A 22,213-nucleotide genomic window follows, 5' to 3' on the forward strand; every position below is an offset into this window, starting at 1 on the left:
ATATGGAATAACATCCACTATTAGTTGAGGATTTGAAGGTCTAATTTTTTCATATAAAATGTTAGCCATCCTTTAGGGTAATTGTTCTCTGAAACACTATTTAACACTAGTTAGTTTCATTCTACTGTTTTGTTGGAAAATTTATCACAGCTCTCTGCTTCTGTCCTCTTAGGAATCAGCTTCAGACGATTGGGATCGCTGCTGCAAACACATGGGGTCTATTTCTTCTTGTGTTATTGTTGGGGTATGGCTTGGTGGAAATCCCTCGGTCATACTGGAATGGAGCAAAAAGAGGTTATCTACTGATGAAAACGTATTTTAAGGCAGCCAAATTGATGACAGAGAAAGCAGATGCAGAAGAGACTTTAGAAGATGTCATGGAGGTAAGAAGTTTAAACCTTGCAATCCACAGCACGCTGCATCTCCTTTTGGATACACCGTTAGTTTGTTGTTCTTGTTGTTAGCACACGGATGGATGTTAGACTTAAATTCTGTTCTTTATTTTTTAAAATATATTTTTATTGATTTCAGAGAGGAAAGGAGAGGGAGAGATAGGAGCATCAATGATGAGAGAGAATCATTGACTGGCTGCCTCCTGCACGCTTCCTACTGGAGATTGAGCCCACAACCTGGGCATGTGCCCTGACAGGGAATCAAACCATGACCTCCTGGTTCATAGGTTGACACTCAACCACTGAGCCATGCCAGCCAGGCCTCTGACCCCTACTCTTAACCACTGCATTCATTGCCTCTTTTCTCTTTGAGCACATTATTCCCAAGCTCTTGCAATGCTCTTTTCTCCACTCTCTTCAGTTAATTCCTACTTCATTCTCCATTAGGATACTAACTATCTAGCGTTGGAGAACTGTACAGTCCTTTATATTATACTAGAGGCCCAATGCACAAAATTCGTGCAAGAGTAGGCCTTCCTTCCCCCAGCTCCCGGCAGGCACCCAGGACCCGTGCTTCCCTCACAGCCCTGGCTGTATTGGAAGGTCATCCGGAAGGATGTGCGGTCTAATTAGTGTATTATGCTTTTATTATTATAGATGGTGAATGTGATGTGAATTATACAAAGGAAATGCTCTAGTATAGAGAGGTCTCTCTTCTGAATAGTGATCAGAGGAGGCGTGAAATATGAGCTGGGCCAGGAAGGATGGGTATAATATTCTATAACTGGCAGCATCCTGGTTAGATATCAGGAGGTTTTAAAACCACATTAATTGAGCGTAAGGTTTGTGTTGGAAAGATCAAGCTTGTAAGGTTTGAAAAACACGTTGTTGTCAGGTAGCGGGGCCTTGACTGTCACACTGAAAAGTCCAGACCATATTTTGAAAGCAGTGAGGAATCGTCGCACCTTGCAAGCAGGGAGGAGACATGATCCTGCGGTGTAGGGTGGTCAGTCTGGTGGAGGTGTGCAGAGTAGAGCATGGAACAAGAATATGAATACGTGTAGTGTACTTGGAGGGAAAGCACACTGGTTTGAATACATGTTATGACAGACCACAAAGTTCAATCACCTGTTTTTTTATAATTAGTGATTATGTTTTTCAGCTACCTATAAAATCTTCCAAATGCAGTTTTATAAAGACCAGTTTAGTGTTTTTATGTTTCTCTCTGAAGTGAATGTATACTACATCCGTGTGTGTATTATTCTCTTTGAAGCATTAATAAAATTTATAAGCCATGTCAAACTATTCAAAGGGTATTTGCTACCTGGCCAAAGAAGTCACTTCTACCTTTTGTCATTTTTCAAGGAAGCAGATTTGGGAGAGGGAACAATAGCTACTTATTTCTGCTGAAAATTGCCTGTTAGCCTGACTTCATGCATGTTGTCTGGCGTGCGTAGTAAAGAATCGATTAGGCACAGTAATGACAGAGCTCAAAGTTATGTTATTTTATGTGAAGAAAATAAGCTAATATTTCAAATACCTTCCACATTTTGTAAAAACTATAAACTTTTGAAGGAAACTTACTTCTGTAACAAATATAGGAAATACCCATAGTTAACTGTTTCAGTACTTACTTTGGTTTATATGATGAAAGAATGTAAAGGAAATATGTAATATTTCAGATGTAAATATATAACTAGTTCATATTCAAGTTTTACTAACAAGTCAAGAAAACTTTAAGGCAGCGTAGTAATGAAAAATTGTAATATAATGATGCTTCCGGCACCTTTTAAAAACCCAAGTCTCGCCGAAACCGGTTTGGCTCAGTTGATAGAGCGTCAGCCTGCGGACTGAAAGGTCCCAGGTTCGATTCCGGTCAAGGGCATGTACCTGGGTTGCAGGCACATCCCCAGTAGGAGATGTGCAGGAGGCAGCTGATCGATGTTTCTCTCTCATCGATGTTTCTAACTCTCTAAATATATTAAAAAAAAAAAGAAGAAGAAATCTTTAAAAAATAAAAAAAAAATTTAAAAAACAAACAAACCCAAGTCTCATCTCATTACCCCGTGTTTAGCCCTTACTCATTGATCTCAAAATAAAGTGTCATTGAGGACAGCAGAAGTGCTTTGCTGGAGTCACTCTTCAGCCGGCCCAGTGCTTCTCAGGCCCTCACTCTTCCTGTCCCCGAGGCCACACTGGACTCCTGGTTCCTTGAAACTGTTCCTTTCTGCTTCAAGGCCTCCGTACATGCTGCCCCTCTGTGTGGAATATCCTTGCCCCTTCCTTTGATGGGCTGACTCCTACTCATGCTTCTTATGTAATAATCAGTCCATCATAAATTATACAGCAGTCTCCTCCCCATTCCTGTTTGAATAATGCGTTTTCAAGCTCATTTAGCTTGACAGGAGCAGTGTCCTTCGATATGGATTATTCATAGGGTCTGCATGTGTAAAGTTTTGATGGGTGTTTCTAAATTACCTCCCACATTTTACTGTGTATAGGAAGGCTGGTTTCCCCACATGTTTTTATGATTTTGTGAGAAAATCATTCTCATTTTAAAATTCATAATTGTTTTTAGTGAGTTTGAATATCTTTTCCGGCATTTATCAGCCTATTGCATTTCTTCTGTATTCTTCCATTTTCCTGTTGATTTGCAAGCGCTCTCCCTATATTGATGATAGTAATTTTTGTCATATAAGTCACAAATATTTTTTCATAACTTTATATGCCAGATGGTTTTCCTGCTTCCGGTATTGTATCCCTTAAGGCCATTCTCTACCCCACAATCAGAATGTTCTTTTTAATTTTCTGCTTGGTTCTTCCTTGATTCCCAGCCTTTGTACATGCTGTTTATTCTATCTAGAACAGTGGTTCCAACTTTTACAAAATTTTATTAAAATTATAGAATATTATGATTCTCTTAGAACTATTGGCTCTAAAGATTCCTTTCCCTAACCCCTTTATGCCTTTCATACTCATAAAATTGCTTATTTAATTATTTCATCACTAGACTCTGATCTTAGTCAAACAGCTATGACGCCATGTCTTCCCACCCCACTCTCTGGTGTGGGATGTGGTGACCTTACACATTGCACAGTGCTGGCCTGTAGTGTGCTCTTGATAGACAGACATGGGGTGAATCATGAGCTGTGTGCTCTCCCACTGGAAAGGAGTGGGTGCTTTGTGACATCGGGACCTGTTCTGCTGCCTCTGGTTTCTTCACTGTATTTTAGATAATGAGATAATTAAGTTGATAAGCAAGGTAAAGGAGCATAGTCCTTTTCTTTCGGGACTCAAAGTTTGTTTAATCCTTCATGACTTTTTTATGATGTTTATCCATCTTTGTGTGCCAAGTAAGAAAATGATAAGAAAGTAAACCTAGAAGATAATAGGAAGTATGAGGATATACAGAGAACTATTATACCAGGTAGAGCAGAAGTAGGTTTACAGTTGTGAGTATGTGAAACAGTTTTTGTATTATTATTAATTAATTATTGTATTAAACTCACAGCTGAAACCTACTTTTGCCCCACTTCGTATAACTTTGTATGTATTTTTACTTGTGTTCTTAAGAACTTTTATTCAGTGCGTGGAACTTCATGTAAATGCTAAATACTTTGAGTTGAAGTTAAACTTGTGAGAATATATATATATATATATGTGTATATATATATATATATATACACATATATATATATATATATATAGTACCTAGAGCATTCTGATTTGAAACAGCCAATGTATAAAAATAGAAATATTTTCATTTTTCTCACTATTTATACAGGAGGTTCGTAAAGTGAATGAAAGCATCAAGTATAACCACCCATTGAGAAAATGTGTTGACACAATACTTAAAAAGGTAATTAATCATATAGGCATCTATTTTCCTTTGAAATATAACTTTTTATAATAAAAACCTCAGGAAAGTATGAAAACAGCCTATGACTGAAGTCTTTGCAACTGCTTTTCATTTTCATGGAAATACTGACCATAAATCAGTAGTAATGTGTACACAGAATTTGTTCCTTTGCATTACAAGTTTAACATTAATTATTGGCAATGTTTTGCTTTGAAATGTGGATATAGAGGTTACATTTAGTAATGTATGAGAAACAACTGCCATAGCACAGTGATGAAGTGTCATTGAATGTGGTCACTAAAGGCATATCTCCTGTAAGAAAATAAGTGAGGGTCTGAATAATCTGTTTTGATCAGCTTCCTAAAATAAATGACATTATGAGATATTTAACATGATATTTATATAAGAAGCCACACAATTAATATTTTACTATATTGTTATTGCACTAAGAGTACTCATGTACTTTCAAAAATGATTATTCAACACATAAGTTCCCTAAATATCTTCTCTGCAGCTACGGAACCACTGAACTATCTCTTTTCCTGTAGGCTAAATTTATTATACTGAGTATTAGCTAGTGTTCTGTTGGCTAAGATAATAGTCATGAGAATCAATTCTCTAATCATTTCTCTCATATTTGATACTTTTTGGGACCTAGTCAGAGAAGTTAACTAACTTGTCCAAGTTCGTATAGATAATAGGTGACTAATAGCAGGGCAGATAACTCTAAGGCATGTTTTTGTTTCTCTCTACCATTCTTTTCAAAAATTCAACATCTTGGATTTGTTATGATTTTTCTTCATTATTTAGCTGGGAAAATAACTGACAGTTTCATTAGGTGCTTACCTAGAAAGATCCTTTTAAATACTAGGTGCTTCATGTAGGCAATGTTCCTCTGTCTTACTCATTCCCAGCTAGTTTTTCTGAGCGCAAAGATTAATATTAATAGAGGTAAGAATAAACTCAGTGCATCTTCTTTTTTTTTTTAAGAGAGAGAGAGAGAAACAACAATGTGAGAGAGAAACATTGATCAGTTGCCTCCTGTATGCACCGACTGGAGATGGAACCTGCAATCCAGGTATATGCCCTGACTGGGAAGTGAACCCACAGCCTTTTGGTGTATGGGATAACACTCCAACCAGCTGAGCCACTGTCCAGGGCTCAATGCATCTTTTAAAACATTTTCAAAAAAATGTTATCAACAAAACCTCCAACTATTTAGAGATGACAATAAAGGAAGATATTCTCGAGAAAATTAAAATTAGAAATGCCTCAGAATAAAAGATTTTTAACAAAATAAATTTTTTATCTTTTTGCAAATAAGATTTTTAAAAATCTACTTGTTCCCTTTAGTGCCCTACAGAGTATCAGGAAAAAATGGGTAGGAACATGGATGATTATGAAGATTTTGATGAAAAGCATAATACCTATCCAAGTGAAAAAAGTCTGGTGAAATTACATAAACAGGTAACTTTATTAATTAAAGCTATATTACTTAATGATATTTCAGTCAGATTTATAATTACTGCCCACAGAAAATAAGGGAGAATTATTCACTGAACATAACTGTTACCTATACTACCGAACGTTAACTTCCTTGGCCCCATCCAGGAAATGCCACTAGCACTTCTCATTGTTGTAACAACCAAAACTTGCTCCTTAACGGGTAGTTGAACACCGTTGGATCAGAACACTGACAGATATACCCCTATTCTCTCTCTTAGGTTATTTACTCAGTTCAGAGGCACCGTCGAACTCAAGTACAATGGCAGATCCTTCTGGAACAAGCATTTTATCTAGAAGATGTAGCAAAGAATGAAACTAGTGCTACTCATCAGTTTGTTCACACCTTTCAATCGCCAGAACCGGAAAATAGATTTGTCCAGTATTTTTATAGTCCTGCAGTTGGTATGTAATTTGATATAAATTTCAAAGTTTAATGATGATAATTTTTCTGAAGGAAAATGTATATATTTTTACCAATGTGAAGTTGAATTATATTTGTGTTATTTGACTTATGCCAAGTGGTAATATTACGTATCTGGTAAACTTTCCCCCCAAAGAAAACTATTTTACTTTTCATTTGACATATAATCTATCATTTTGCGCTGTTACTTCACAGACAACCAAAATTCTAGCGAAAATATGTGTGCTATATCAAGCATATTTTGTATATATAATATATGCTTAATTAGAATTCTGAGTAATTTCACATCACAAACTTGGGTCACTCCCTCAATCTTGACATACTACAAAAAACATTCCTGTAAGAAGTACTCTTTGATTATTTACATTTATTAATCTATTTTCAAAACCTATGCTCAATTATTCTATCCTCCTTCATGATTATTTATGACACTTTCTTCAGTGTTATGGAGTTTAATAAGAATTTAATGAAAATACCAGTGTCATGGTATTAAAACTTCTGTTTACCTTAGATATTCAAATAAATGCTTATGTTCACTTGATTCTCTTTTGTATGTTTGGTTTTCAGTATGAACACATAATGGTGGTCATAATAAATCTCTCAGACATCTTCTTCAATGAGGATCTTTCCTAATTAAATGAGGGAATGATGTGACACTTGTTTTCATTCATTTGACAAATATTTGAACTCATATATGCTATGTATTGTTGGGTGCTTGATATATATCAAATGAATAGAAAAGATAAAAATTTCTGCCCTTGTGGAATGAGAAAAACAGTCAGTATACACATAAAGATATAAATACAATGCTGAGTAGGTGGTTGGCTATAGAAATCAGGGTTCAGAGCAGAAGTCTGGTCTGAAAATATAAATGAGACAGTCACTCATGGGTAGGTGGACCATGGTGGGGATAAACCAGTGAAGAAGTGATGAGAGAGAGAAGAGATAGTCTGAGGTCCAAGCCTGAGGCATTCCAGACTTTAGGCATCGGGTTGATGAGGAGGAGTCCACAGAACAGACTAGAAATGGAGGGGCCGATGAGATAGGAAAACTAGGACAGTGAAGTCTTGAGGAAAAGGGTATATAAAGCACCTCTTCAAGTGTTGCAGGTAGGTCGAGTATCATGAATACTAAGACTTGCCCGTTGCATTTCAGGGAGGTGAGGTCGGGTAAGGGTATAAAAAGGCAGATTGGAGTTTAAAAAATAAAATAAAAAGGAGAGCAGGTAGGAGAAGTAAGAATAGAAAACTCTCAAAATGTTTTCCTCATAAAAGCGAATAGAAACAAGAGCTAGTAGCCAAGGGAGGATGGCAGGGTCAAGAGATATTATAGACGCCATTTGTGAATGGCATCTAAGGGAATTGAGGAGACAGAAGAGAATGCTGGGGGCAGTGTTCCTGTGCAGGGGAGATGAAATGGAAACAGTGAGCAATGAAGAGAAGGGCCTTAGGAGGTAAGGCACAGATGTACCTGAGCAGATGAGAAGATGTAACGGTGGAACCTGGGGAGGTCTTCTTTGGCCAGCTTCTATTTTGCCAGTGAAGTTCTGGGAGTAAGAGATTTTGGAGGAAAGAAGAGAAGGTGCAGAATATTTGCTTAGGAGACTGTGCATGGAGAAAATTGGTGGATTGCAGTAGGCTAGCCAGGCAGTGTTCAGGGTCCACTTGAAGCTGGTGATTAAGAATTTAAAGTGAGGAGCCAACAAAGTTGTGTGACTTCCTTCTTCAGTGACCTGCTCCACAGGTGCCGGCTCAGGGTAGCCACGGGGTTGGTAGCCAGGGCATGGCCTAGTTCAGCAAGTATAAGGAAGTAAGAGGAAGCAAAAGGATTGGGACATTGGGGAATGGTTTGCCTCAAAGACTGGAGTCTGAGCTGGTAAAGAAAGCAATAAAGGACATCAGGTGTTAGGTGGCAATGAAAAGGTGATCGAATAAATGGACTGTTGGTCCAGGCAGAGACAGTCAATAGAGTTGGAATACTAGATGAAGGTGTTGCTTGGACACAGGGATGCTGTAATGAGATTACAAGGGAGGGTTGGGGTTATTGGCAGTCAAAGGCTTGGAGAATGAGCAGTTGATGTAGGGTGGAGGACAGAATCATTGGAGGAGAGGAGGTGAAGGAAGTGGAAGACCAGAGTTTTGAAGGGAGTATTGCCCGTGTGGCTGGCAATCACCAGGAATTAATTATGCTGGGAACAGAGTTGAAAAGATCTAGAGTGAGCCAGGAACTCAGTGTGCAATGAATGAAGTGAAATGCAGCCTTTTCAGTTTTGTGAGTTTTCTTCTTTTTTTAAAAACTTTGATTTTTACCTAAAGGCAAATTTAACAAAAAGTTACCAGAATATTAACAAAGAATTTCCATATACCCTTCACCCAGATTCTCCACTTGTTAACATCTGACCATAATTATTTTCTTTTCTCTTTCTCTCTGTGTATATATTTTTCCTTAATCTTTTCAAGGTTGAATCCAGACATGATGCCTTTTAACCCAGAAATGTTTCTGTGTGTATTTTTTTTTTTTAATAAATAAAGACATTTTCTTACATAACCAAGTACAATGCTCAAAATCAGGTCGGGCATTGTAGTCAGTTGTCTTGTCCTCCATCTCCTTTCCTCAGGAGCAGGTTCCGTCTGTGTTTTGTGACATTGATGTTTTTGAGAACACAGGCCAGTTTTGTTTTTTCCAGCCGCTGGGTTTGAGTTTGAAGTTTTCTCATGATTAGATGCGGTTCTGTAATGTTGGCAGGAACCCTGCAGCAGTGATACTGTCTTCTCATCGTGCATCCTAGCAGGAAGCACCTGAGATGTTGGTCCCATTATTGGTGATCATTCGGTTGGGTGGTGTCTGCCTGCTCCCTCCACTGTAAAACTACTGTTTTCTTCTCTGCAACTGTGTATCTTATATGTAGATATTTTGAAACAATGCAAATACACCATTACTCCTTTATGGTTGCCATAATAATTTTCTTCTTTTCTCTTTCAGAGTGGTACTGGGAGTGTCTTTTGCGACCATGGTTTTACAGAATACTGGCTGTGGTTTTGTCTGTCTTCTCTGTGATTGTCGTGTGGTCAGAGTGCACGTTCTTTAGCACGACACCTGTCTTATCCCTCTTTGCAGTCTTCATACAGCTGGCTGAAAAAACATACAATTATATTTATATCGAGGTCAGTTTGTATCTGCTATTAGTAATTGTCCATTCATAGTATAACCCTTAACTGTAGTATCTTTTCTCCATATATTTCTTCTAGCAATAATGCAAATAGTGAAGTTATTCATTTACATTTCCAAAAAATAGCTTCATCAATTTACCCAGACTATAAATACTAAGAACTGTATCTCAGGACAGATGACAAGATACAAACTAGTGCAAAATACCCTTTTGGGAATATTTGCATTCTTTTTATGCCAGCGAAGCCACATAGCTTATAGTCGTCATGTGAGGGAGTTGCCCAGGGAATGGGAGAGCAGGCTCACTTCAGGAGGTAGATTTGAAATTTAGGGATAAAATGTGAAAATGGTTGAGATGTAGAATTTTTCGCATACTTTCGTTTTATTAAATAGCTAAAAAATAATCTGTTACAGTAGCCCTAGCTGGTTTGGCTCAAGTGGATAGAGTGTTGGCCTGCGGACTGAAAGGTCCCTAGTTTGATTTCCGGTCGGGGCACATGCCTGGGTTGCAGGCTTGATCCCCAGTAGGGGGTGTGCAGGAGGCAGCCGATGAATGATTCTCTCTCATCATTGATATTTCTCTCTCTCTCCCTCTCCCTTTCTGTAATCAATAAAAATATATTTTAAAAAATTTGTTACAGTATTTAAATTTTAGAATGTCAAATGTTAGCCAGAAATAAAGGATAAGGCTGTGACAGGGTATAGAGTCCATTGTCTTAATCTGTTTTTGTTTTTTGTTTTCAGATTGCTTGCTTCCTTTCCATCTTCTTCCTAAGTATCTGTGTTTATTCTACTGTGTTCAGGATTCGTGTGTTTAACTATTACTACTTGGCTTCACATCACCAGACTGATGCGTACAGCCTTCTTTTCAGTGGCATGTAAGTAGATTGTATTTAGAAACAAGGCAAGTGTCTTTATGGCATACATCCTTATTGAGTTCTCTTTTATTTCTTGTTTATGGGTTTTCCACTAACATCTGTATTTCTCTGAGCTAATTGATTAAGTTTAAATATTAATTAAATATTTGTTGATTGCTAGCTAAATACTGCTTAAGGTTCAGGTTAAAATGGGGATGTTAGATTAGGATGAAAAAGAAAGGCATAGTGAACCTGGATTTACCAATTAGAGATTGCATAAGTAGATTAGTAAAATATAGGAACATGAGAGAGTTTAGAGACTAAATCAGACCTAGGGGGTATTCTGAGATTCAGTGGCCTCAAACTGAATTGTAGAGGACTGAGAAAACCAACAGGAATAATTTTTGCCAAGAAATTTAGCAAGAGTTTTGAGAGAACTTTAGCTTGGGCTAGGTTGCACAATCTATTATTCGTCCATGTTGTTAAATTAGTTATATTGGATATTCATAAGGGCTGGACTAGGCAGGTTTGCAGAGGAATCAATAAAGAAAGTATCTCTAAGACTTTTTTGTTAACCTTTTTTACCCAAATAATTATAAATTCATAGGAACTTGCAAATGTAATACAAAGAGTTCTCCTATCAACCTTCCCCCAGTTTTCCCCAGTGGGGACGCTTTCTATAGCTGTTCTACGGTATCAAAACCAGAAAATTTACATTTATACATTACTACTAACTAGACAACAGACCTTGTTTAATTCTCACTATTTTTATCCTTTATTCATGTGTGTTTGTGTAGATTCCTATAATCACAACTACAGGGTGACACCGCCCCCCCCCCCCAAAAAAAGTATATACATTTTAACAGCTGATAGCTCAATTTTGAAAATAAAATGTATTTTAATAAACACTGCCTTTATAATTCTAAAAGTGTGTGTATACATTTTTGGGGAAACTATATTTTATCACCACATCCCTCATATTACCTCTCTATTTTTCAATTACAGTTGACATTCAATATTATTCTGTATCGTTTTAGATATATAGCATCCTGGTTAGATAATCGTGTACTCTACAGAGTAGTCCCCCTGATATTACAAGTACAACCTGGCCCGCACATGTAGTTATTACCACCTTGACCACATTCCCCATGCTGTACTTTACATCGCTGTGACTGTTCTGTAACTACCCATCTGTACTTCTCAATCCCTTCACTCGCTCTCCCTTCATTTTCCTCTCTCCTCTCTTCAACTCTATGGTTCTGTAAGGTTCTCTTTTTATCTGGACAGCTTGAACTCTAACAGTTCTTTATACCTAAGTTACCAGATTGCGTACTTTGATACAGCTTCAGATCTTTCATATATGAGCACGTTCACCTTGAGGATGTTACCGTCCTCGTCATGCTGCTGAGAGATGGCACAGATGGTAGACTGGGAAGAGGTGCATCCAAAGGCACTTCACCAGTTCTTGGGATAAAGCAGTGGCAAACACCACCAAAGCGGGCAGCCTGAGACTGGAGTTTTGCCTTGTAGGTGTTGATATTTTTAAGGAAGATGTGATTAATAGTATGTTCAGAATATCTTCCAAGTAAGTAAGGGAGTTTCACTTTAATAATTCAAAAGATATATAATACAGATAGATGAAAGTAATAGTTACAATGATCTGAAATGTTCTCAGTACATTTCAATATAATATAAAATGTATTTTGCTGCTTTCTTTTTACATATTCTGTTTATAAATTCTTATTGCAGGTTATTTTGCCGTTTGACTCCTCCTTTATGTCTTAATTTCTTGGGGTTGACCCATATGGATTCCTCCATCTCTCACCAGAATACGCAACCAACTGCTTATACATCTGTAAGTATGGTCAGCAAGCAGAGTTCTTTAGATTCATAGTCTATATGGGATGTTATTACTGATAAAAAATTTTTTTAATATATTTTATTGATTTTTTACAGAGAGGAAGGGAGAGGGATAGAGAGTTGGAAACATCAATGAGAGAGAAACATCGATCAGCTGCCTCCTGCACACCCCCCACCAGGGATGTGCCTGCAACCAAGGTACATGCCCTTGACCGGAATCGAACATGGGACCCCCCAGTCCGCAGGCCGACGCTCCATCCACCGAGCCAAGCTGGTCAGGGCACTGATAAAATTTTTAATTCAGAAAAGTTCTAAAGCATTATTTGGATCTTTTTAAAATAACTAAAACTGTCTTTTAAATGTTATATATATAATTGCTAATGACTGGATGAAAGTGATTTTGCTTTCTTTTATTATAAAAAAGTGTTTTCTGGTTTACATAGATCATCTGGTAGTATTAATAGACTTGACCTATAATAATAGGGACTTTTATATCTCTAGTCTTAATGTATATGATAATGTTCAGTAATGCTTATAAAATATTAACTTTCTTTAGAGGAAAACCTTTTAAAGTAAGCAAATTAAGGTATAATCAGCACATGACATTGTATTAGCTTAAGTTGTACATCATCATCGTTTGAAATATACAAATATTGAGAAATGATTACAGTCAATTTAGTTAACATTCATCACCTCAGTAACAATTTCTTGTGATAAGAATTTAAAAATCAGTTCATTTAGTGCTTTATTTATACTTTTTCAAAAGCCCGTATTTATTTATATAACTGGCTATGTGTGAATTCTCTAATGATGGAAAAAATAAAATATCAGGGGGACTACTCTGTACTAATTTAACTTATTTTTTTCTACTTTTGCCTTTCTTTTCAGATTATGGGTTCCATGAAAGTTTTATCCTTTATTGCAGATGGATTCTATATATATTATCCTATGCTGGTAGTAATTCTCTGCATTGCTACTTATTTTAGGTAAGAAAATTAGCATCGTTTATTTTCCCACATACTCTTAGCCTTATCTGGGTATCCTTTCTTCTTACAACTCTTTTAAATATTTATTGCTTGGGTTCTGGTTGGTTGTTTTATTGTGGCTTTGGGGATGTTGGGGATAGTTTAAAGGGATTGCTTGAATGATGAAGTAAGGCATTTTCTATGAAGATATTTTCAGGAAAAGAGAGGTAGAGTTATTCATTACAAATACTTAGGCTACAAAGTGATAGGATTAATTACAGAGTGTTAACTTGAAGCCCTGGCCTTCAACACTGACAGCCAAGTATCCTATATTATAAAAGCCCAGTGACCATAATGGCAGAATGACCGCTGGACCAGTCACTATGAGGTGCACTCTCCACCGCTTGGCCCCTTTCCCCGGCTGGCAGGCTCCCATAGCCCAATGGTGAACGAGGACTCGGGGGTGAGTGGCCGGGGATGTGGGTGGCACCAGGCCAAGGTCCTGCCCCACCGGTCACCCCACACACAGAGGGTGACCCACGGGGTGGGGGTGGGACTGGCGAGCGGGCGGAACAGCCAACCTCTTGGCTCCTCCACCCGGCCGGCAGGCTCCCATCGCTGATGGCGAACAGGGAACCAAAGTGGTTGGCAGCGGGGGGGCGGGGCCGGCTACCAGCAGCTGGGGAAGATGGCCCTGATCACAGGCTAGGCCTAGGGACCATACCTGCACACAATTTTATACACCAGGCCTCTAGTCTATATCCTATCTAATAAAAGAGAAAAATGGTAATTGGCGTACGACGATACCCATTTCATTGGCTAATCAGGGCTATATGCAAATTAACTGCCAACAAGATGGCGGTTAATTTGCATATGTAGGCACAATGCAGGGAGGCGAAAGGGAAAGCAGGAAGAAGCCCCCTGCCACTGACAGTGATCGGAAACCCAGCGGGGAGCTAAGAGCTGGGGGGCAGGGCCAAGGCGGCCCTGGGGCCGCCTTGGCCCTGCCCCCCAGCCATGATCGGAGAATCAGGTGCCTTTGCCACCCTGGCCAGTGATAGCAGGAAGTAGGGGTGGAGCCAGCGATGGGAGCTGGGCACGGTCGAAGCTGGCAGTCCCAGGAGCTAGGGGTCCCTTGCCTGGGCCTAAAGCGAAGCCCACGTTTGCGGGGCTGCTGCAGCTGCGAGTCCCCGCTGCCCGGGCCGGATGCCTAGGCCAGAGGCGTTAGGCCTGGGCAGGGGCGGAGCCTGCAACCACGGGGAGCTGGGGGTCCCCTGCCCAGGCCTGACACCTCTGCCAGAGGCCTCAGGCCTGGTCAAGGGGCCGATCCTGCGATTGGAGGATGATGGGGGTCAATGCCTGAGGGCTCCCAGTATGTGAGAGGGGGCAGGCTAGGCTGAGGGACACTCCCCCCCCCACAAACACACCCAGTGCACGAATTTCGTGCACCGGGCCCCTAGTATATATATAAAAAGCTAATATGGTAAGGGTCCGTCTGGGTAATGACATCATGTAGTAATGCCCGGCTTCCTCTCCCTAGCGACTAGCCTCCTTGCAGTTTCTTCAGCCCAGGAACATGACTTGCTTTATAGCCAGGTGGAAACATTTCACACTGTAACCAAATGTCTGTGAAGAGTTTCCCCGTGCCTCATCTCATTTGATCCTCACAGAAGTCCTGGAGTAGGTAGATAGGAGACTTGGTGGAATCCTATTTTCTTTTCATTAGCTGGAAAATGGAGATTTAAAGTAAGAAATGGTGGACCTTGAAAATGACTTCAGGTTTTCTCACTTCACAGAATATAGTCAAACACTGCTACAGTTAAATATTTTACCCTTTGTTCTCCCTGCATGATCTACAATAATAATCTTCTTCTTGTTAATATTTACTGCTGTGTTGCTGACAATTACCTGAAAGAGAAGTTGGGGTGCTTCACTGGGCTGGAAAAAGTTTAGCTAAATCAGAAAGCAGGTCTAATTAAGCAAGTTTGTTCTATATCTATAAAAGGCTAAGTTGACTCATGCATGTGTGATACATATAAAGCTCTCGCTGGCACCAATCACACACATGTGTTTCCATCTGTCATTGTCAATTGTGAATTTGGTTGACACTTCTATTATAGAGAAAGGGTGAATAGCAATATAAAATTTTTCTTCTAATTAATTTCCTTTCAATGTGCACAAATTCGTGCACCGGGCCACTCGTAGCTTATACAACACCCCACGCTCAGCTTATGACCAGTAACGTAAATTGGGCTTAGGGCTTTCCCCACAATCATTCCTGGGTTTCTAGATGCTTCAGATCATAGCCAGCCCAGAAGGTCAAATGAAGAGTGATTGCAATCAGGCAGCACATGTAAGGCTGGGAAGTACATGGGCTGCTCTTTTCATAGGATTAGCAGAATTGATAGACTCTTAGAGGTAAGACCTAAACTCAAAGGACAGGTGTGCTTGGCTTCAGGCACTGTCTGCCCTGCTTCCACATGTTAGGTGCCCTCCTCCTGTACTCTGTCTACCCTCTTCACTGCTTGAATGCTCCATGACATTCCACAAGTGCTGCTTTTTAAAAAATGTTTGATTGATGTTAATCAGTTTGCTTTTCTAACAAAAATAAGTTGCATTCCATGACTTTTTACTTAAATCTTCTAATACCATTATAAGGTTATTACAGATAATACGTATGTACTCACATTAGGATAATGACTACATAGACAATATTGTGTGAAATAAATTGTCTATTGGATTTTTAAAAACATCTATATTGTATCTTTTTATAATTTAAGATAACACTGTTAATATGAACTGACAATAAATCTATTGTTTTGAGTTTTTGCTGTTAGGTAGAAAAGACTTAGGTTTATACTGTGAAAAGCATGTATTAAAGGAAGAAAACAGTCATCCTTTGGCTGTCCAGAACTAAGCTGATTATATGCTTAGTCACTTAAAAAGTTTCTAAAACTATTAATGGAACATTAGAGCTTGTGATATACAAATTATTTCTTCTCATGTTAGTAGCTGTTTTGGTAAGAGTAGCCTCTCTTCTTACCTTATGAGGTTATGATATGTATCAAGTAATAGATGGGTGGGATAGTGCTTTTTCAACTATAAAATCTTAAATATAAGGAATCAGTAGTATTAAAGTTGCTGTTTGAATATAAGAAAATAATAAATTGCTTTTATATTATAGTTATTGTTTAGCATCCTTTTATAATACTTTTCTAACATATGCTAATGGTCTAACTGGCTTTGTTTTCACCCTAGTCAGTGGACTACTGGACATATAAGCTCCTTAGAAAGGGAAGTAAAGGGAAGTCTTCTTAAAGACAAATGAAACTCTATGTAACTTGCTGTGATAATTAATAATAAAACATAGGCTTCTTTGAGGGTGACAGCACTAAAAAATAGCTTATCTAAGCAGTTGCACTGTGAAATAATGCTTTTTAAAAAAATCTCCTTTTTTTACTAGTTTGGGAACTCGTTGTTTGAATCTACTTGGTTTCCAGCAGTTCATGGGAGATAATGATATGACCTCAGACTTAGTTGATGAAGGAAAAGAATTAATCAGGCGAGGTAAGATTTGTCTTTTTAAATAAATGGAGGAAGAGTGCAAGACTCCAAATACAAAATTAGAATTAATGTTTGTTAATTTATAATATTTATTCTATCTTAGGAAATTGCAAATTAATGTTTTTAGCTAAAAACCTACATAAAATCTTCATAGTAAAAATAACTAGAAAACAAATGATTTCTCATCTGTCTTTAGGAAATTTTGCAGTAGAAATTATGTAGTATGTCTGCAGCTAAAAAATGCCCTTGTACAGTGTTGGAGTCATTTTCAGGTTTGCTTTGAGACAGATATGCAAGTTTAGTACATCTGTAAAGCTTATTAATTTAAAAAATCATCAGCTTAAGACTGAATAGGGATCATTCAGTCCAAGGGTGGTTTTTAGAATGTGGTGGGTGATCATTACCAGCCTGTTAGAATATATGGCCCTCTACTAGAAGCTAATCTCAAAACTGAATGCATCAAGTTCCCTGATGTTCAAGGGATGGTAGGATAGGAAAACAGGAAAAGTAAAACTTAAGTTTTCGGACAACGGTACTCTCCTTACTTGGGTCTGGGCTTTTATGTGATCACTAGTTGAATGTAAGCCAAAATTGGTTACGGCTCTAAAATAAGCTGGGTAGCCTTCCATGCTCTCATAGGGAGGGGTGTCTAGTTAATGTAATAGCTCTGTTGCTTTTTGCATTAATTAGACCACATCTGGAGGATCATATCCAGTCCTGGGTAAGACTTTCAAGAGTAAGAATGGTAAATCAGAAGGTATTTAGAGGACAGAATTAGTAGTCTATAAAGCATGTCTTATGGGAAAAAGAAAAACAACAACAAGCAACCACTGAATATATAGCCATGTATATATATAAAAGCCATATATCTACACTAATAATGGAGAAAAATGGTAATTGGCATACGAGCTACCCTTTTCATTGGCTAATCAGGGCTATATGCAAATTAACTGCCAACTAAGATTGGCAGTTAACTGCCAACAAGATGGTGGTTAATTTGCATATGTAGGCACAATGCAGGGAGGCAAAAGGGAAAGCAGGAAGAAGCCCCCTGCCACTGACAGTGATCGGAAACCCAGGGGGGAGCTAAGAGCTGGGGGGCAGGGCAAAGGCGGCCCTGGGGCCGCCTTGGCCCTGCCCCCCAGCCATGATCGGAGAATCAGGTGCCTTTTCCGCACTGGCCAGTGATAGCAGGAAGTAGGGGTGGAGCCAGCGATGGGAGCTGGGCACGGTCGAAGCTGGCAGTCCCGAGAGCTAGGGGTCCCTTGCCTGGGCCTAAAGCGAAGCCCACGATCGTGGGGCTGCTGCAGCTGCGAGTCCCCGCTGCCCGGGCCGGACGCCTCAGCCAGAGGCATCCTGCAGGGGCAGGGGCAGAGCCCGCACGATCACGGTGCCCCCTGCTGCCACTGCGGGTCCCCGCTGCCCGGGCCGGACGCCTAGGCCAGAGGCATTAGGCCTGGGCAGGGGCGGAGCCTCCAACCGTGGGGAGCTGGGGGTCCCCTGCCCAGGCCTGACACCTCTGCCGGAGGCCTCAGGCCTGGTCAAGGGGCCGATCCGGTGATTGGTGATCGGAGGGTGATGAGGGTCAACTCCTCTGGCCGAGGCATCAGGCCTGGGCGGGGGGCGGAGCCGGGGATTGGGGGGATATGATGGTCCCCTTGCCCAGGCCTGAAGCCTGGGTCAGAGGCGTCAGGCTTGGGCGGGGGGTGGAGCAAGCGATCAGAGGGAGATGGGGGTCCCCTGCCCAGGCATGATTCCTGGGCCAGAGGCCTCCGGCCTGGGCGGGGGCCAGAGCCAGTGATCGGGGGAAGATGGGGGTCCCCTGTCCAAGCCTGACACCTCTGGCGGAGGCGTCAGGCCTGGGCAAGGGGCCGATCAGGCGATCGGTGGGTGATGGGGGTCTATGCCTCTGGCCGAGGCATCAGGCCTGGGCAAGGGGCAGAGCCAGCAATCGGAGGGTCTTGGGGTCCCCTGCCCACACCTGATGCCTGGGCCAGAGGCATCAGGCTTGGGCTGGGGGCAGAACCAGTGATGCGGGGAAATGAGGGTCCCCTGCCCAGGCCTGACACCTCTGTCATAGGCGTCAGGCCTGGGCAAGGGGCCGATCCTGCGATTGGAGGGTGATGGGGGTCAACGCCTTAGGGCTCCCAGTATGTGAGAGGGGGCAGGCTGGGCTGAGGGACACTCCCCCCCGCCCGTGCACGAATTTCATGCACCGGGCCCCTAGTCTATGTAATAAAAGCCTAAGCGGCCATTATGGTGGAACAACTGGTTGCTATGATGTGTACTGACCACCGGGGGGGAGATGCTTAATGCAGGAGCTGCCCCCTGTGGTCAGTGCACTCCCACAGGGGGAGCACCGCTTAGCCAGAAGCTGGGGTCATGGCTGGCAAGCGCAGTGGAGGTGGTGGAAGCCTCTCTTATCTCTGCAACAGCGCTAAGGGGCAGCGAGCCAAGTGGTAAGGATCAGTGAGCAGGCAGAAGGTAAGAAATGGGAGGTCCTGGACTGCGAGAGGGTGCAGGCAAGGCTGAGGGACCCCCCTCCTCCAGTGCACAATTTTGTGCACCGAGCTTCTAGTCCTAATAAAAGAGAAACATGGTAATTAGCGTACAACCGCTACCCTTCCCATTGGCTAATCAGGGTGATGTGCAAATTAACTGCCAGCCAAGATGGCGGCCGGCAGCCAGGCAGCTTGAAGCTAACATGAGGCTTGCTTGCTTCAGTGACGGAGGAAGCCAACGTTCCCCGCCTGCCGCTGCTGGCCTCTGAGCTTGCAGTTTGAAACATTGTTACAAATATAAAAGCTAAACAAAACCCCAGAAACCTGCTTTCAGCCAGCCGGGATCTCAGTGCTGGAGTTGATACAGTGTTTCGATTATAGAACCCAAACAAACCAGATACCTGCTTTCTGCAGAAGAGCCCTCAGAGCTGGAGCCAGAGCTAAAGCTGGCCCAGAATAAAAAAAAAGAAAAGAAAAAAAGGAGCAGTTGGGAGCTTCATTCACCCGCCAGCCTGAAAACAGCCCTCAGCCCCTCGCCCAGACTGGTCAGGAACCCCAGTGGGGACCCCCACCCTGATCCAGGACACCCTTCAGGGTAAACCAGCCGGCCCCCACCCGTGCACCAGGCCTCTATCCTATATAGTAAAAGGGTAATATGCCTCCCAGCACCAGGATCAGCGGAGCCGCAAGGCCTCCCAGCACCGGGATCAGCGTGACAGGGGGCAGCACCCAAACCCTCTGATCGCCCTGCGGCTGTGTGTGTGACAGGGGTGGTGCCACAACCTCCCTATCTGCCCTGCTCTGTTCATGACAGGGGAAGGCACCCCAATGCCCTGATCAGCTCTGCTCTGTGCCTGATAGGGGGGAGCTCCCCAACCCCCTGATCGGCCCTGCTCTGTGTGTGACAGGGTGCGGCACCCCAACTCTCCCCCATGGGCCCTGCTCTGTGTGTGATGGGGTAGAGCCATAACCTCCCCATCAGCCCTGCCCTGAGTGTGACAGTGGCGGCACCTCAACCCCCTGATCGGCCCTGCTCTGTGTGTGACAGGGGGCGGTGCCCCAACTTTCCTATCGGCCCTACTCTGTGAGTGACAGGGGGGAGCTCCTCAACCCCCTGATCAGCCCTGCTCTGTGCGTGACAGGGGGGAGCTCCCCAACTCCCTGATGGGCCCTGCTCTGTGCGTGACAGGGGGGGAGCTCCCCAACCCCCTGATTGGCCCTGCTCCGTGCGTGACAGGGGGTGGTGCCGCAACCTCCCCATCGACCCTGCCTTGAGTGTGACAGCGGGCGTTCCCCCAGCCCCCCAATTGGTCCTACCCTGAGCGTGACTGAGGGTGGCATCGCAACCTCCCAATCCACCCTGGTCTGTGCATGACGGGGCAGCGCCCCAACTCCCCAATCGGCCCTGCTCTGAGCCCGACCAGGGGCTGCACCTAGGGATTGGGCATGCCCTCTGCCACCCGGGAGCAGGCCTAAGCCAGCAGGTCGTTATCTCCCGAGGGGTCCCAGACTGCGAGAGGGCGCAGGCCAGGCTGAGGGACTCCCTCTCCCCCCCGAGTGCACAAATTTTTGTGCACTGGGCCTCTAGTATATATATAAAAGCCAAGTGACTGGAATGCTGCAACAACCGGTTGCTTTGCCTGCGGCCCCTCCCCCTAGCCAGCCCCGCCCCCCATGGGGTTCCCTCCACCCCTGGCCTGCTGACCTCCCGCAGCCCCGCCCCCCTTCCTGGCCCAACCCCAATTGGGCCCTGATTGGGGGTGGGGCTGGCACCAACCTCCTGTGGCCCCTTCCCCCAGCTGGCCCAGCCCCATTCGGCCCTAATCGGGGCAGGCCGGCCAGACCCCGCCCATGTACAAGTTCGTGCACTAGGCCTCTAATAAGAAAATAAGACTAAAGACTCTTATGCAGAAAGAAATATGAACTTAATTTAGAAGATAGGACATAAAGAAAAGAGAAGTTACAGAGGAGCAAATTTCTAGTCACCAAGGAGAAGAACTTTTTCTCACTGAAACTGGACAGCCTAAAGGGCCATCTCCAGCAAGAGCAGAGAAGGTGCTCTCTGTGGAGTTAGGTGATCTCTAAGGCCCTTTCCTTCATAACCTTTTACCTTTGACCTTGTAGTAATTTAAAGAAAATTGGTCATAACCTGATACCTTTACTTAGTTACTCTGCATCTAATTAAGTCATGTTATACCAAATTTGAAATTACTTTTCTTCTCTAGAGAAGAGAAAAAGGCAAAGGCAAGAAGAAGGTGAAAACCGAAGAAGAGTAAGTACAGTGCTTATTGAATTGCTGTAGCCTAAACACTGATGTGAGACATCAAAAAAATCATACTGACTTAGAATAATTGGCTAGAGACCAGAGAATAGTTAGAAAAGACGTGAGATACATTTTTAAAGAAAGGTAATTTTACTAGTTTCAGATATACATGCTAGGTGCCCTGTCAGACATGTTTTAACAAGTTATCAGTGATAAATTCATGTCCAACATTTAGCAGTGTCTTGAATAAGGTAGGTGCTCAGTAAATAATTTTTTATTAAATGAATGAATACATTCATGCAGTCTTACTATGAAAGTAACTTTGATCGATTTAAAATTATACATTTCATAATATGACACTAATTTTATCCACTTCTAATTTTTCTTCAGTCTTCTGTTTGCTGAGGCTAATTAGCCTCCTAGAGAGTGAAAAGGCAAAAAATGAGAAAACCTAGTCCCAGTCACAACAGATTTTCAGCACGTAGGTGCGCTGAGCTGGAGAGGTGAAGGCGCGGAGACATGCTGTTGTCTTCACGTGCTGAGTGTGTGTTGTGAGAAAGGAGACTTGGGCTTTATTTCGGAGTCATGACTAGAACCAAGGAGTGGAAGTTACTGGAGATGGAGTTCACTTCTGAGAATGTTCATGTTTACCAGGAGTGATCATGCATAGACATCTCATGTCACCTAGGAAGAGGGCCGAAAAACATCTGCATGGCTACTTTAGAATGAAACCCTGCACTGCATGGGAGGTTGAATTAGGTGATCTCCCACGTCCCTTTCAAGTCTAAGAATTTAAAGAGTTGATTCCTAGTTACTATGGTTTTAGCGACGTTCAGAACACATACAATGCCATGTGA

At 42.1% G+C, this 22,213-nt stretch overlaps 1 protein-coding gene across 9 annotated transcripts in view; it reads left to right on the forward strand.

Moving 5' to 3' along the window:
* The window catches only part of LMBRD2 (LMBR1 domain containing 2), a 147,432-nt gene that overhangs the window by 15,894 nt on the left and 109,325 nt on the right, over positions 1–22,213 (forward strand). For 8 of the 9 annotated variants that reach the window (XR_009452713.1, XR_009452712.1, XM_059694940.1 and 5 more), the window contains exons 6-15: positions 173–383; positions 4,177–4,251; positions 5,605–5,718; positions 5,976–6,159; positions 9,161–9,342; positions 10,091–10,224; positions 11,953–12,058; positions 12,952–13,049; positions 16,492–16,595; positions 21,319–21,365. Coding sequence is in view for 7 of the 9 variants with exons in the window: in XM_059694940.1 (XP_059550923.1) it covers positions 173–383; positions 4,177–4,251; positions 5,605–5,718; positions 5,976–6,159; positions 9,161–9,342; positions 10,091–10,224; positions 11,953–12,058; positions 12,952–13,049; positions 16,492–16,595; positions 21,319–21,365 (1,255 nt within the window). In the remaining 2 variants the exon portion in view is untranslated. The remainder of the gene's footprint in view (positions 1–172; positions 384–4,176; positions 4,252–5,604; positions 5,719–5,975; positions 6,160–9,160; positions 9,343–10,090; positions 10,225–11,952; positions 12,059–12,951; positions 13,050–16,491; positions 16,596–21,318; positions 21,366–22,213) is intronic. The other variant, XM_059694943.1, reaches the window with a different exon arrangement.

The sequence above is a fragment of the Myotis daubentonii genome, chromosome 4, assembly GCF_963259705.1.
Source record: "Myotis daubentonii chromosome 4, mMyoDau2.1, whole genome shotgun sequence".
NCBI classification, from domain to species: domain Eukaryota; kingdom Metazoa; phylum Chordata; class Mammalia; order Chiroptera; family Vespertilionidae; genus Myotis; species Myotis daubentonii.